This window comes from Xenopus tropicalis, chromosome 4 (genome assembly GCF_000004195.4).
Source record: "Xenopus tropicalis strain Nigerian chromosome 4, UCB_Xtro_10.0, whole genome shotgun sequence".
NCBI classification, from domain to species: domain Eukaryota; kingdom Metazoa; phylum Chordata; class Amphibia; order Anura; family Pipidae; genus Xenopus; species Xenopus tropicalis.
The window spans coordinates 39,644,190-39,661,520 of record NC_030680.2 but is presented as its reverse complement, the minus strand read 5'-3'; the positions used below and the strand labels follow the sequence as shown (position 1 = coordinate 39,661,520).

The 17,331-nt window shown below is 38.2% G+C and overlaps 2 protein-coding genes across 7 annotated transcripts in view; one reads left to right on the top strand and one right to left on the bottom strand.

Moving 5' to 3' along the window:
* Positions 1 to 17,331, top strand: part of ctsf (cathepsin F) — a 45,383-nt gene that overhangs the window by 7,195 nt on the left and 20,857 nt on the right. Inside the window, exon 2 of one of the 4 annotated variants that reach the window (XM_031899779.1) lies at positions 464 to 492. The exons of the other annotated variants lie outside the window; for them this stretch is intronic. Within the exon in view, the coding sequence (XP_031755639.1) occupies positions 464 to 492 (29 nt within the window). The remainder of the gene's footprint in view (positions 1 to 463; positions 493 to 17,331) is intronic. 4 annotated transcript variants of the gene reach the window in all.
* Positions 1 to 17,331, bottom strand: part of pc.2 (pyruvate carboxylase, gene 2) — a 208,723-nt gene that overhangs the window by 189,429 nt on the left and 1,963 nt on the right. The gene's annotated exons all lie outside the window — the stretch shown is intronic.

Below are 17,331 nucleotides of genomic sequence, written 5' to 3'. Positions count from 1 at the left end.
GTATACAAAAATAAACTATTGCCCTACTTATTGAACAGGGTACAGCATAGATAGCAAGAATACAGGTTCAAGGAAATGGAATAATTAGTTGGTGGATGCTAAATACAGGTATGGAACCTGTTATCCAGAATGCTTGGAACCTGGGGTCTTCCAAATAAGGGTTATGATTTCAGCATTCAACTCAGTAGCATTACTTTCCCTCCAATAAGGAAGCAGTTGGGGATCAAGGTACTGATTATTACAGAAAAAAGGAAATCAATTTTAAAAAATTTATTTGATTAAAATGAAGTTTATGAGAGATAGCCTTCCTGTAATTCCGAGCTTTCTGGATAATGAATTCCATACCTGTACTCTTGTACAGAAATCAGATTATTGTATTCATATCAGCATTAAAAAGATTTGGTAACTTTCATAGTTTACAGCCCCCATTGTATTCTCTCTCTATTGTTTTCCAAAAAAACAGCTTGCAACACCCCACCTCTGGCAATAAAGGTATTTATGATTTGATTGTACAACTTTGTAGCTTCCTTATCAAGTATCTTTGATCTTTTCTATTGTTCTACTTCTGCATGTCACTTCAGATAGGCATACATGTTAAGATACACTCATTTGGCAAGGTCACCAAACAAGCAGACCTTTCTCTAATATGCCCAATTTGACAAGATGATGTGCTCCTAAAAGGTGCCCATACATTGGCGATGTCGCCAAGCGAGCGGATCTTCACCCGATATCCCCACCTACACGTGGGCGATATCGGGTAGCAAGTAGCTTAAAAAAAAAAATCCGATCGTTTGGCCCTGGGGCCAAACGATCGGATTACATTTGCGGCCATGGGGCAGTCGGTTCGGGGACCGCATCAATGAGCCGATACTGTCCCCAATCCGACTGGATTTTCTAACCTGGTCGGCCAGGCCGCTCGGTTCTGCCCATACACGGGCCAATTAGCTGCCGAATCGGTCCAAGGGACCGATATCGGCAGCTAAAATCGGCCCGTGTATGGGGACCTTTATCCCAATGGCAATTTTAAGCCTGCCTGATCAAGATCTGCCCAGTTTTGGAGCAGATATCAGTCAGGCCCACGTTTGGCCACATTACGTCTGCAACATTGGCAACCTCGTCAAACAAACAAATCTTTGGCAACATGGCCACATTGTGCTGGACGCAGATCATAATAGGCACCTATCTTTAGAGGACTGCATCAAAAAGCCAATGGGGTACTTCCCTAGACAAATGTTTAAACCTGTCCGATAGTCGCAGTGGGTCCATACACAAGCAGACAAGCTGTCATTTCAGGTTAAAGAGTCCAAGTTAGCAGCTTAAAGCTGTCCACGTATGTCAGCTTTATGGTTACCTGAAGGGATGAAATTTTCCAAACCAGGCTGTTAAGTGCTTGGAGCAAGAAACTCAACAAATTGAATTTGATTCAAGATAAAATTAAACAACATTTTTGTTTTTAGTAACTTTAAATTAAAAATATATATTTCTTTCTTTCCACATAACATTTTTTAAAAAGTACCAAAGGTTTTGTAATTCTAATTTTCAATTCCTGCCAACAAGCAAATCAAATGTATTATAAATGTCTCAGCTGCAGCTCTCTGTCTCCCCTATGTGGACCAGCTGCTAACTGCAGTTAAAAAAAATTAAGACTAAAAAGTATTAAAGAATTAGGGGCACATTCATTAAAGTACAATTGGGTTTAAATGGAAAAAAATTGTATTTGTCGCAATGACTACAAAAGTTTCGTTATTCATTTAAGCTTCGGTATCGTGACTTTCCTTTGACCAGGTTGGAGCTGCAGAGTGCCATTGAGTCCTATGGGAGGCTTCCAAAATGCATTGAAGGTTCAAAGTCAGAAAGGTTTTCACACCGTTTACGATCTTTCGGATACAAAAATTTCATAACTTTTGGATCGTACCACAATATTTTCATACGATCGTACTTCTAAACATCCGAAATTCAGACTTTGATAAATCTGCCCCTTAATGTTTTCATTCTGAAGTCATGAAGGCATAAATCTGGAGAAAGTTGACCTGATGGCTTTCTTTACCTCCTGTACCAGTGTTTGTATCTGTAGATTCTGACAAACGCCAGAAGGGGCTGCTATAAGGTGCAACAGTCAGTCACTTTGCATACTTGAAATGCCAGGGCAATTATTATTTATTATCAGCATGTATTTTTCTTAATATTCATTATTTACTATTTTATTCTTACTACATGAATAGGATCTGTTATCCAGAATGCTCAGGACCAAGGGTACTCTGGATAAGGGGACTTTCCATAATTTGGATCTCCATACATTAAGTCTACTAAAGAATCAATAAAATTGGGATTGTTTTGCATCCAATAAGGATTATTTACAGGTCCTTCTCCAAAATTTAGTATATTGTGATAAAGTTTATTATTTTCTGTAATGTACTGATAAACATTAGACTTTCATATATTTTAGATTCATTTACACACAACTGAAGTAGTTCAAGCCTTTTATTGTTTTAATATTGTTGATTGTGCCATACAGCTCATGAAAACCCAAAATTCCTATCTCAAAAAATTAGCATATCATGAAAAGGTTCTCTAAACGAGCTATTAACCTAATCATCTGAATCAACTAATTAACTCTAAACACCTGCAAAAGATTCCTGAGGCTTTTAAAAACTCCCAGCCTGGTTCATTACTCAAAACCGCAATCATGGGTAAGACTGCCGACCTGACTGCTGTCCAGAAGGCCATAATTGACACCCTCAAGCAAGAGGGTAAGACACAGTAAGAAATTTCTGAACGAATAGGCTGTTCCCAGAGTGCTGTATCAAGGCACCTCAGTGGGAAGTCTGTGGGAAGGAAAAAGTGTGGCAGAAAACGCTGCACAACGAGAAGAGGTGACCGGGCCCTGAGGAAGATTGTGGAGAAGGACCGATTCCAGACCTTGGGGGACCTGCGGAAGCAGTGGACTGAGTCTGGAGTAGAAACATCCAGAGCCACCGTGTACAGGCGTGTGCAGGAAATGGGCTACAGTTGCCGCATTCCCCAGGTCAAGCCACTTTTGAACCAGAAACAGCGGCAGAAGCGCCTGACCTGGGCTACAGAGAAGCAGCACTGGACTGTTGCTCAGTGGTCCAAAGTACTTTTTTTCGGATGAAAGCAAATTTTGCATGTCATTCGGAAATCAAGGTGCCAGAGTCTGGAGGAAGACTGGGGAGAGGGAAATGCCAAAATGCCTGAAGTCCAGTGTCAAGTACCCACAGTCAGTGATGGTCTGGGGTGCCATGTCAGCTGCTGGTGTTGGTCCACTGTGTTTTATCAAGGGCAGGGTCAATGCAGCTAGCTATCAGGAGATTTTGGAGCACTTCATGCTTCCATCTGCTGAAAAGCTTTATGGAGATCAAGATTTCATTTTTCAACACGACCTGGCACCTGCTCACAGTGCCAAATCCACTGGTAAATGGTTTACTGACCATGGTATTACTGTGCTCAATTGGCCTGCCAACTCTCCTGACCTGAACCCCATAGAGAATCTGTGGGATATTGTGAAGAGAAAGTTGAGAGACACTAGACCCAACACTCTGGACGCTACTGAAGCATCCTGGGCCTCCATAACACCTCAGCAGTGCCACAGGCTGATTGCCTCCATGCCACGCCGCATTGAAGCAGTCATTTCTGCAAAAGGATTCCCGACCAAGTATTGAGTGCATAACTGAACATAATTATTTGAAGGTTGACTTTTTTTGTATTAAAAACATTTTTCTTTTATTGGTCGGATAAAAATATGCTAATTTTTTGAGATAGGAATGTTGGGTTTTCATGAGCTGTATGCCACAATCATCAATATTAAAACAATAAAAGGCTTGAACTACTTCAGTTGTGTGTAATGAATCTAAAATATATGAAAGTCTAATGTTTATCAGTACATTACAGAAAATAATGAACTTTATCACAATATGCTAATTTTAGAAGGACCTGTATATCTTAGTTGGGATCAATTACAAGGTACTGTTTTACTCCAGAGAAAAAGGAAATCAGTTTTAAAATTCTGAATTATTTGATTAAAATGGATTCTATGGGAGACAGGCATTCCGTAATTTGAAGCTTTCTGGATAACGGGTTTCCGGATAAGAGATCCTATACCTGTATTATAATTGTTGTTTTTATTAGTATTATTATTATAATAATAATAACAGTAACAATAATAACAATAACAACAATTATTTTACTTTATAACTTTATCCAGAAACCTCGGAATTAGGGGAAGGCCATCTCGCATAGACTCTATTCTAATCATAAAATAATAATTCCAATTTTTCAAAATTATTTTTTTTTCTCTGTAATAATAAAATAGTACCCTGTACTTGATCCCAACTAAAATAATTAATACTTACTGGAGGCAAAACAATCCTATTGGGTTTATTTGATGTTTATATTATTTTTTTGAAGACTTATAGTATGGAAATCCAAATTATGGAAAACCCCAGGTCCCAAATATTGTGGATAACCAGTCCCATACCTGTGTGTCTGTGCGTGCACTATTGCCAGATATCAATTAGGCATTATAGTCAGATTGTTGGCCCAATAGCCAATGAATGGATCAGCCTAGTTTGCCCTAGCCAGGCCTGTGGGTGGTGAAATCAAGCCCAGATCTGGTTGTATATTTTTACTTGATAATTACAGAATTCTGAGCTGAAGCTTGTATTACATTTTCATTTCTAGTCCATCCTTGTGACTTGTAGGCGGCACTGTGCTCACAAACAAACCAAGGGCATGCACACATAATATGGAACATCAGCCAATGAATGTACAGTGGTGTGTCCTTTGCTTTCACATTTCTTCTTGTTACAGTTAGAACCTGCATCAAGGTGTTCCAAGGTAAAAGACATGAAAGGTCAATATTTACCGATATGTATATGCCAATTCAGTAAGGTTCTTTAATAGGCAACTTATTATAATATATGTATTTGTTCTACTATACAGTGCTGCGTACACAAGAGACACTTTATAAATACATGCTTAATAAGAATATATAAACATAGTTTCTAACATTAGAGGTGCACGCAAATAGCAACATTTAAAAAAAAAACATGAGTGCTTTTTGCCTCTCTGCAAAAAAATCTTTTTGATTATTGGAATGGATTGTGGCCATTAATGGTACGTGCACCAGTTATTGTTAAATAGGAAGATATAGGAGCTGAATCTGTTAACTTTGATCAGTAGATGTGTCCCATGATCCTACATCACATGCATGTGCTTATCAAACATAATAATTCCCTTATTCAGAGTGCTGGCATTTTTATATCACAAGTGCCCTTAACAAATGAGGGGTGGGGAAAGGAGCCAACATGCACAAAATTACTGAAGAATTAAAAAAAAAAAAAAAAGCTTTCAAGACACATTGTTTCTAAATTTAGGAAATTATAAGTGCTTGGAAGCAGAGCAAAGACTTTCTGTGCCGACATCAGCAAAATAGTTTAAAGAACACAAAGCATGCAGGGGGCCCTCGGAGAAGTGAAGGCTATGGCAGCGTTACAAAGTACACAAAGGCCTATTCATGCAAGGCTTCAGCGTGCGGTCTGAACTTCCAGACAGCTCTTTATCAAAACAGTCTTGGGCACTAACAAGTTACCGGACTACATTTTGTGTAAAACAAGTGTACTCATAGTAATTCCAATAATAAAAGATATTGTTTTTCCTTTTTAAGTAAAAGCTTAGAATTCAAGGTTCTGCATATGGTATATGTTCACCTTTAATGGTTGGAAGTTCATAAAGGGGTGTTTTACCTTTAAATTAACTTTTAGTATGTTATAGAATGTCCTAATCCTAACAACTTTGCAATTGTTTTTTATTATTTATTTTATATAGTTTTTAGTTTTAGTTTTTAAAGTTATTTGCTTTCCAATTTTTAAATAGGGGTCACTGACCCCGGAAACCAAATACCTATTGCTTTGTGAGGCAACAATTTTAATGTTACTGTTAACTTTCCTTACCTATCAGGCCAGCTCCTAATAGTTTTTCAGTATTAAATTCAAATCAATAGCTGTTTTCTAAGGAAACTAAGATCCTGGCAATCAGATTGCTGCTGAAATACCAAAATGGGAAGCTGTTAGGAAAAGCTAACTGAAAAACCATAAAAAAATTAAAAGACCAAGGAAGATGTGCATCAAGTTATTTTGGCATTAACTGATTTTGGCATACAGTATGCCCTGAAAGGAAATACAAAGCTTCAGTTTTACAAAGTTGAACAACCTGTTTATATAGACACGCCAAGAAGAATGTTCTTTAGTAATCTGCTAAATCCCTGAACTGGTTTTTAGAATCAGAGCTGTTTTATTCAGCTGGCCTCTGGGCCCTTTATTATTCTGATCAGATTTTCTGCTTCAGTACATCACTCTCTCACAGAAATGTTCAGCGTCTCCCCTTGCCAGTATTGCAGTTCTTTACATTCCGGCACTGATTAGCACAGTAAATAAAGAGTTTTAATAGCCGGATGAGTAAAAGAAAAATAGTAGAGAAATATATTAACCACAAGATATCACAAAATAAGTACAGTACTTAATGAATTGGATAAATAGCTTATAGAATAATCTGTATAAAAAAAAGAGCCAAATAAGCTACAGTACTCAAACTGGATAATTAGTTCATAGAATGATCTGTATTAAAAAAAATGTACAATGTACTTAAAATTTCAACACATAGGCAGTAGCCTCAGCACAGACCAGCAATTAAAGGAGAACTTAAACTCAATATAGAAGTAGGGTGGAAATGCTGCACATTAAGTTTTAGGTTTCTGTAGCCCAAGGCAACCACAGCCTTTTAGCAGCAAAAATATGTCCCTTTGAAGATGCCCTTAATAGCGGTGTATATTATATATATATATGTCATTATACAACACCAATTTATAATTTACACTGTCATTACATGGCAGCTCAGAAACTAGTGCAATTAGCTTTAGAATTTAATAGAATTAATTAGAATTCTATGACAGGCATTTTCTGTTGGATAACATGCAAAAAACTATAAGCTAAGCTTCTCAACCACTGCATAGAGCACACAGAGCATGGGTGTCACTAACACTCCTAACAGAATGCAAGATGGGGAGCTCCCATGACAATTTTAAAGGCCTGGATTATTAGTGATATTGAGATGCTAAAACTTTAAAGGAAAAAGAAAATAAAACTAAGTAAGCTTTATCAGAAAGGTCTATGTAAATACAGCCATAAGCACTCACAGAAATGCTGCAATGACTTCTCTGAAAAAAAGATTAGTTGTGTCTGTAATTCATGTGCCAGAGACACACAGCTCTCTGCTCTCTCCTCTTTCCTGCTCCCCCTCCCTCAAGAATGCTAAGAACTCACTCCCCCCCTTAGGAATGTGGATCTGAGCCAATCAGCAGGAAGCTGACTCATAGTCTAACTGAGCATGTTCACTTGGTCTGGATGTCTGTGCAGGAGTGAGGCATTATGGGAACTTTCTTTACACAGCTCAGCATTTTTTCTTCCTGTTTGGCTTCAGATCTTCTGAACAGGTGAAATATGGGGAGACTTAAGGGCACTATTAAGACAACTGAAGGTATGCCTGCAGCTTGAGATTAACTCTTTACTAGCCTTTCCTTCTCCTTTAAAGGAACAGTAACACCAAATTTTTTTTAAAGTAAATGAAATATAATGTACTGTTGCCCTGCACTGGTAAATGTTGTGTGTTTGCTACAGTAACTGTACTATAGTTTATATAAATAAGCTGCTGTGTAGCCATGGGGGCAGCCATTCAAGCTGGAAAAAAGGAGAAAAGGCACAGGTTACATAGCAGATAACGGATAAGCTCTGTAGAATACAATAGTGTTTTATCTGTTATCTGCTATGTGCCTGTGCCCTTTCTCCTTTGAATGGCTGCCCCCATGGCTACACAGCTGCATTCGTTATATAAACCATAGTAGTGTTTCTGAGGCAAACACACCAGTTGTACCAGTGCAGGGCAGCAGTACATTATATTGGAATTTCTTTTATACACTTGAATGTTTTGGTGTTACTGTTCCTTTAAGGAGTTGGAGTCTAGTACATAAAATATGGCAATTATAGCCACATGCATTTTTAGGGTATAGGTCTCCCTTAAAGCATCAATCTACCATTAGAAGCTTCTCACTGAATACTTGAATACTTGTTTATTTATTTCTCAAGTATTTACAATGGTCAAACATATTCTGCATGGCTATACAACAGAACACATCAACCCACACATATTATATACAAATAATAAAATAATAAGGAGGTAAAGATGGTTACAATCTTACCTTATTATGTCATAAAACACATATGAAGAGGACTCTCTATTGAGTTATAATTATGATGTACCATTTACAGGGCATTTCCCATGTGGAAGGATGGGAAGAAGCTGCTGACATTTTGATTGCTGCCCTGAGAGGACCACAACAAACACATGTTGATAATCAACCCCTACACTAGCATCAGCCTTCTCTGGTGTAGATTTCATTCTCAAGTGTTTGACTGTCGATGTAAGAATAGGGACCGATTCTTGGCCTGCTTTCAGCCCTTTATGCCAATAGACAATGTCTGACAGGTCAGCGGGTTTTAAAGAATAAGGTACATCCATATATTTATCAGGAAATACACTCCATTGTTCTAAAACAAAAAAATAGACTTTTTTTTTTTAAACATTTTCAAAATCCAAGTTAAAAGATTTCGGTCAGCACTCTGTAAAGTGCTCCTTTACAAAGGCTGGGTAGACAGTGAACAGCCCCACTCCAGTTGGTGAGTTTATTTAGTAATTTCTCATAGATAAACTCGATTCACGGTAACCAAAATTTTGGTACAGATATGTGTGAATTATTTCTATGAACTGGCAGAAGGCCCCTACTTATATCAAGGCACCCACTCAACAGAAACCAAAATCTCAGCACCATACCTAGGTCCAGCCCAGTCCCACAAAATAAGATGAGGCTTAACCCCAGATGTGAAGAAAGGATTATCAGTGTGTACGGACTTACCCAAGTGCCAGAAATAAATAATAGCATGATCATATAGAAAATATGGCTCTTTAGAAGTACAAACCAACCAATGAACGATCATAAACGGCGGGAAAACCTCTGACTTTGACACTTCAGTGCATGATTTTGGAAGCCTCCAAAAGGACTCAATGGCACTCTGCAGCTCCAACCTGGCCCAAGGAAAGTCACGATACCGAAGCTTGAATGAACGAAACTTTCGTACAGATACGATTTTGTCGCATATATTGTTGCGCAAATTGTCACGAAGTACAAAAAAGTTGCACAAATTAAGTTGTAAACTTTTCAATTTTTTTTTTAATCGGACCTGTCGTACGTAATGAATGTGCCCCTAAAAGTCTGTAAGGCCAAAAGGCCAAACTTGTAGTCTAATAATTACACTACACCTTCAGTCAACTACTTGTAAAATTACATGGGTTTTTTTTAGGGATCAGTTAACTATAATGTCTTACTGGCAACAATCATGAATGAACCCCCAGCATTTCTCAGCCTCTTCATCCCATTTTCTCAAAAATGCTGGAAGGTATCCATTATCTTGCAAATAAATAAATATACTGCCTTAATGGCCTGTCCTCTTTAGCTGCCTCTTCAACTCCTGTTTTATAAAATCATCTGTAGAATTTTGCTCAGATGCACTTTTTTGTTCCACAAAATATTAATATATTTAAATATAAATTATATATTTTTTTGTGACATGCTGTCTGGGGGGAACTAGCTTTAGTAGGCAGGTATGCAGAGGATGAGGAGAATAAGAGACAGGGACACAACATGTGACATCACGTTTTTCTCTTAAAAACATATGTTTGTGTTGGGTGGAGTGTTCACAGTTCATAAACAGTTCATCAAACATGGTTATGATTTGTCCCTTCTTCGGGGCTCTCACCTTCCAGGGTAATTTTCACACACTGGAACCTTTTCCCGGGGCTTCTCACCATCCCCAATGGCTTTCACACATCTATGGTGACTCTCACACTCCTGAACACTCTGAGCTACTCACTCAGCCCTGGCACACTTGAATTTCTCGCCAAGCCTCAATGTTCCGGCACTCAAACACATGGTAACAGCTCCCTCGGCTTCTTGCAGTGGCAGGCAGCACCCCCAGCTCTTCTGGTAGTTCCTAACACAGGCAGGCAGCTAGCCTTCCTGCCCTGTGCCCCACGCTGAGAGTGAACCCCTCTCTCAGAGTCCCCAATCTTAATCCCTAACCCCCAACTAACTCTACTCAACACCCTTTTATTTGCTGCTCACCTGCAGCCTAATCAGGCAGCTCCCTACAGCTGGCCAACTGAAAATACTAAACAGAGTATGGAATGGAAGCTCTTTCCTATTCTCTCTCCATTCACTCCCAGAACTCATTTATCCGACTTTTCCTAAGCCACTAACAAAATCATTATCTTGCAGGCTGGAATGTCATATTAGGCTAATGCCACACTATGCGTATGGCGTATATTTTCGGCAAGCCAGAAAAAGTTTGCCAAAAATACGCACCATACTCTCCTACCTGTGCCTGCACCCAAATGAATGGAATACACTCCATATTCCATTCATTCAGGTGCAGGCACACGTAGGAGCGTATTTTCAGGAAACGTTTTTCCATGCCATGGTGTGGCATTAGCCTTAGATTAGATCACATTGTTTTATTAGTGTCCACATGCAACAGTTACCATAGTCCAATAAAAAACAAAAGTCTATCCAGCTTTTAGTGTTCAGCCGCAACAGATAAAGCAGACTCAGACACAGCATGCGGTGGCAGATGGTAAATGTGGTTTACAGATCAGATTTTTAATATGTTGCATTATTTTTAGACATGTGCAACTAAATCTGACTTGTAGGATGTGATATGCAGATATATAAGGATAGCCAACAAAAAGCTCTCATGTAGCATAGCCCTTACTGTAGAAAAATCCAGGAATGCCACCAAGCGATTACATTAGATCACATTTCCCTCCCCACCCCCCAATACCAGGATTCTTGTACATGCCAGCATTTTTTTTGCCAGAGCAGAGATTCTTTAAAGGGGTTAGGTTTGCATGACTATTTAGCCAGATTCTGTGCACTCTGCAAAATATCAATCCAGTGCTGCATATTTAATACAGGTGGATGCAACACAACGTGTTTGTCTGGGCTTGTAGGTTCACGTGAGCCAAAGCAATCCTGGGCTTGTCTTAAAGTAAAGGGGTGTGGGAATTTCTATTTCAGAACTAGCAACAAAATGAATTTTATATAAGTGCATATGCTGCAACATTATAGCTCCTGGCAATTTTATTTACCCCAGCCCCCCACAAGCTTTGCCACCCACCTCACTTTTAAAGTTCTGCTGTGATTAAACACAAAGAGGTCTTCCATCTAAAAAGTTGTTTTAGATCTTGATAGGTGTTCGTGGTTGACAGACACATACGGACCGATTTTCCTGTCTCCAAATGAACCCTTTAATTGTGTCCTCGTGTTTCTATACAGATATCTGCATGTGCCTGCCACCTGGGCCAACACAATGGTTCCGGGTACAGGCAAGGTAGGAGGTTGATGCTAGCGGAGGGGCTGATTCTTAGCCTGTATGTTCAACAGGCTGAAAATCAGCCCCTTTGCAGGCATCAGCCTTAAACTTAAGATTATGATATATCAGAATCTTATCATAAATGATTCAGAAACCTACACATTCTTGATAAAAGCTGAGCTTGTTTGTTTACACAATAAAGTTACATCCCATTTATTAACATTACTGTATCCAGAACAAAACTATGACTGAGAATGTACTGTGCACCAATAAAACATTTTCCACGAATTAGAATGTTGTAAGATGCCATAGGCAGTAACTACTTATGGAGCTGTTGGGGGTGATTTGGGCCTGTGTACTTGAAATGCCAGGGCCTATTTTGAATCCCTGTCTAGACCAGATCAGTGACAGGCAGATCCCATCATGCCCCTTACTGCACATATCATGAGGCATAAATGCAGCAAGTGATGTAGAGTTAGCAGTAAGCCTTTAGAACAGTATGAGCTGGACTATTTGGTTGACCTTCCACCCTGCTGTTCTAAAGGCTTACTGCTAACTTTAAGTCACTTGCTGGAGTTCATGGAAATGATCCATAAAAGGCTGAAAGCAGCTGGACCACATGTAAACCAAATGGAAGCAAACTGCATGGGAAAAACTCACAAGAGTAAGGGCCTGCCTTTTCCTTAGGCCTCTAAGGACATACTAACCTGGGGTGTGATCTAGCATTGCAAATGACTTAGCTGGGCCTAACCCAGCAAATTATATATTTCAGTTTGATGAAATCATTACAAAATCACCCATCAGTTGACCAGTCCATTGTTCTATTATTTCCAGTGCCCACATATTTCTTACTTCTTCAGAGACTGCCTGTTTCCGTGCCTTTTAGACGGATGAATAATAGCAACTCCACCCGGCACTTTTCTTAGGCAGGATCTGGATTTCCCGAGTTACAGTGCAAACTATTCTGATGCTGATACATGGCAACATTTCTTGCTATTGCTTGTGCAATCATTTGTGCAAACAGGAGATAGTTAATTTCGTGTAGCCTTGCAGTTTTCTTCTAGGTTCTCAAGCTTTTTGCAGCATTGCCTTTTCATCTCCTTTATTTTATCTGTTGTAATAGACTGCCTTTAAATGGGATTTTATCCCTTTCAATATTGAGATGAACTATTTTTCTGGCAAAACATTTGCTATTACACCTTCACCAGTTTTGAGTGGGATAAGAGAAAAAGAAGGAAAATGTCTACTTTATTACAGAGAATAAGGCATTTATGAAAATAAACAAAAAAGTTGCCCCTCTAGGCCTCACTAGGCCTGGTTCATTATTGGAGTTTTTAGCAGGGGAAAAAAATGAAGTTCAATGTTATATTATACTTTTCCACCAGCAAGCAGCCCTACACACATTTGCGTGCTCTCCTCAATTTTACCATTTGTGGTTCAGGGATTTTTCACCTCAATGTATCAAATAAAAATGATAAAAAGTAACATCAAACATAAAACATGGAAAGATATTTTTTTTTTTTTTTTAATTAAAAGTCAACCCAGATTTTTTTGCCTAATAACAGAAAACAACTTTGCAATATACATTCACTACAAATTTGCAATGGTTTTTGACTTAGTTGTATATATAATTGCAATTAGAAGTAGTGTTTGCCAGTCCTTTTCTATTCTCTGATCTGGTGGCTCTGGCATTTGAAACAATGTAACACAAACCCAGCAGACTGACAGACCTGTGTTGCTGAAGGAGGCTGGTTTTTGCAACATTGTTTAAAAAGTAACAACCAGGAGTTCAGCAAATGCTGCTTTCAATAGCAATTACATTTACTAATAACTTTTAAAGCACTAAAAATTCACACTGGAAAGTTGCTTGGAATTATGTTTTCTTTTATTAGGAAAACACGTATCCCATAATTAAGATTAAGGCATTCAGGGAGTTTTTTTTTTGTAACTATGAAAATCGGAGAATTAAAAAAAAACATTTTATTTTGACCCTCTACTATTCATATTCCAGTCACTCATAACTTGAACTAACCTTTTAAGATGCAATGGCTGCCAGTACCTTAATACCATTATGGGTCCACCTTTATATTTTTAACAGTTCACAACAGATATTGTAGGTTAAAGTCATGCACTGGTTTGCTCCAAATAGAAACATATCCAGATATAAAAAACTGAGTTACAGAACATATTATGTTTTCTCCACATTGCTCGGCCTATACAGCATCACTTTGTGCATTGGCCTTGAATAAGGAAAAATGGGGCCTAAAGGACTAAAGGTTGTTAACGCTTATCGCATACTTTTTTGCGTTAGAAAGCATGCGATAAATAAGTACCGATTCATCAACGTAATTTTGCATGCGTTATCACTCAGGCCGAGCGCTTTAAATATTTAAAGGGATACTGTCATAATTTTTATGGTGTACTTTTTATTTCTAAATTTCACTGTTTACACAGCAAATAATTCACTCTACTATTTAAGATTTTATTCTTGAACCAACAAATATATATTTTTTTAGTTGTAATATTGGTGTGTAGGCGCCATCTCAGTGCATTGTGCCTGAGTCTGAGCTTTCAGAAGGAGCCAGCACTACACATTAGAACTGCTTTAAGGTAACCTATTGTTTCTCCTACACCCATGTAACTGGAGGAGTGCAGCAGAAAAGTATGCCTGAAGTCTATCATGGAACTGGTCACATGGCTGTGGCACCCTGGGAAATTAAAAATAGGGCTAACCCCATGTGAAGTTTTAAATATATAAAAAAAAAAAAAACACAGATTTCAATGCAGGATTTTGCTGGAGAAGTTCTATTAACAGATGAGTTTTGAAAACAACATGCTTTCCCATGACAGTATTCCTTTAACAGTTTACATATATAACCAACATCACATGCAGAGACGATGCAAATCAGGAACTGCAGGAGAAAGTTTCAGTTTCTCATCCATGCAGCATCATGTGCCCATTGTTCATGTTAACATGAATCTCCGATAACAGAACAAGAAAAGACAAAGAGGAACCTCCAGATAAACTTATTCTGATGAAAATGAATGCATTTTCGAAGGCCCTACACAAAACTTCAACATGGCAGACATTCCGCTGGCATTTTTCTGCTGGTGAAGAAACACTCAATACCACCTCTGCCTCCTGCCATTGGCTTCAATTGCTTGCTACGGTTGCAGTCTTATTTTCGGGCTAAACTTCGCCTGATATGAATAGTGATCACCAGATGCAACAAAAGTGAAAGGCAGGAAGAAGGGAATAATTGGGTTATCAGTGCTACCGTATATACTAGAGTATAAGCAGAGTTTTCCAGCACTCAAAATGTGCTAAAAAAGGAATCCTCGGCTTATACTCGAGTCAAGTATCCTACCGGCGCATCAGTTGCAAGGCTGCAGGCACGTTGAACTGCCGATCAACTAGGATCGGCTTATACTCTAGTATATACGGTATTTCTCTTCTGGATAAAAAATTGCCTCAAAGAGAGTCTCAATCTTTCTCAAAAATGCTTCTCAACAAATAGAGCACCAATTATAACAGAAAAAATATTGTTCCTGCTTTGCTATGATATATGAAAGCGTTCCCAGAGCCTACAAGGAGAATTTTTTTACTACAACTCCCTCAGCCCTCTGACCATTTTGTGATGGTGTGTGTATTTCCTCAGAGATCACCAAAAAAAATGCAGCTCTAACTGTAACAGTGAGAAATGTGGGAGTAAGACAGAACTTTATTGGTGTTGAGTTTACACAATGGTTGAAAGTATATTCGGAATTAGATCCAGAAAAAAAATCTTGGGAAGCACTTTGAAAACAAGCCCATAGAAGGTATACTTAAAAATACTGTCCGTCTCATTACATACATCTTTAATGATGCTACCAGGCAAACTATTGCAGCTGCTGGGAAAACCCAATACTTAAACTTTGGCAAAACTAAAGATAGGCTGAAGGGAGTATATTTGTATGTAATGGCTTAATCCCTAGGGACCCTTCAACAATTTGAAAAGGTTTGGTATCCCTAGCACTTATATACCCACATCATTTCTGATATTGCAACCTATCTACAATGAGGACAGTTGGATATTTTAAAAAAATTTGACTAAATGCACTTCCACAAATGTCTGACATTTACTGAATGTCCACGCAAGAAAAAGATGCAGAAACTGACATTTTCGAATTGTCGCATGAAAACTCACGTTTTGAATTTTCGCACAAAAACCAGTGTTAAAAATACGGAACCTGTAAAGTTTTGAGGCAAAAGAAGGATCTTTCAGGAAAGGGAAAAGACATCTGCCATTGACTTCTACATGATTAAGATTTTTAACTGTTTGGTTGCATAAATCTGGAAACTTTTTTTTCCCTCTGCAACTTTTAGCCCTTACTAATCTGAATCGGGGAAAAAAAAGAAAATCTGATAGTTTGTAAATGGGCCCCCTAATTGTTGGCAGGGAAAAGGATATTTCTTCCGAAAACTTCAGAAAAACCTACTTCAGAAACATCTACTTCATATATTTAATGCTAATAGACATGTTAAAAGTGAATGACTTTGCATATTCCATCTGAATTAGATATCCTAACCCATAAAGCAGCGGTTCTCAACCTGGGGGTCGAACCACCCTTTTACAGGGGTCGTCTAAGACCATCTGAAAACACATATATCCGATGGTCTTAGGAATAATTTTATGGTTGGGGGTCACCACAACATGAGGAACTGTATTAAAGGGTCGCGGCATTAGCAAGGTTGAGAACCACTGCCATAAAGTAAACATTACGAACTTCACAGTTCTAGGTCTTTAAATGGGCAAGCTACAACCCTCTTTAATAAATGCATTACAAGTATCAACCACAGGCACTTTAAAATGATCCCAAAATGTCAGTTTGATGGAAATGGCTAGTGCACTGCTAGCTAAATATGTGGAATTTCAAGTAAACAAGCAAATGCTAACCAATATGTTAGCTGAGAGTCAAATGCAGCTGGACAATGACATAAGAACATGTAAATAAGAAACTTAAGTGGCACTTAAGCTCTCAGTCTTTTCCAAGCCTGACATTGAACCTACTGGCCCAATAAAACCAGGGATACAAAATTCATCACGTTTAAGCAGATAGCTAGGCTTTGCCCAGGCTTGATAAAAAGGCAGTATGACCACAATCCAGGTAAGGGCCCTTTAAAGGGGATCTATCGCGAAAATGAAAATTTAATATAAGCTTCATCTCGCTGAAATAAGAAACTTTCTAAAAATAACCAATTAAACCAAATGTATTTTATAAATGATACAGAATTTCTAATTGATTATATTTAGAAAATTCCTATTTCAGTGAGATGCAGCTTATATGAAATGTTTTCATTTTCACAATAGATCCCCTGTAAGTCTTGCCCTGACCCTCTGGTGCAAACTAAAACTAGATGAATTTAAAGACAAGTAGTTTCCAAATAGCAGCCCTGCCAGAAATGTAAGCTTTACAAGTTGCCGATTCTATTTTATTTCTAAGTGTTTGTTCCTGCCAGTAAATTTCTATTGGTGTCCATTGTTTCTCCTTGCAAGTTGTCCATGATTGAATTGAAATGTCTTTCACACCTGACCTATTCTGCTAATCAGCAATTAAGCGGGTTGCTTGCCTGAAAATTAAACTTATAAAGGTGACAAAATAATTCTAATATAATTTGAAACTGGTCCTGATTTATTTTGTGATTTACATTTTTTATGCTGAAGCTTTCAGTCTTGAATAGTACAGGACCTGGAAAGAAAAACAGGCAATAAAAAGCAGTAATAAAAGTAAAGCCTCAAACTAGTGTGTTTTTGGTTGTTGGAACTATTCAGTGATTACTATGGGTAAGTAAAGA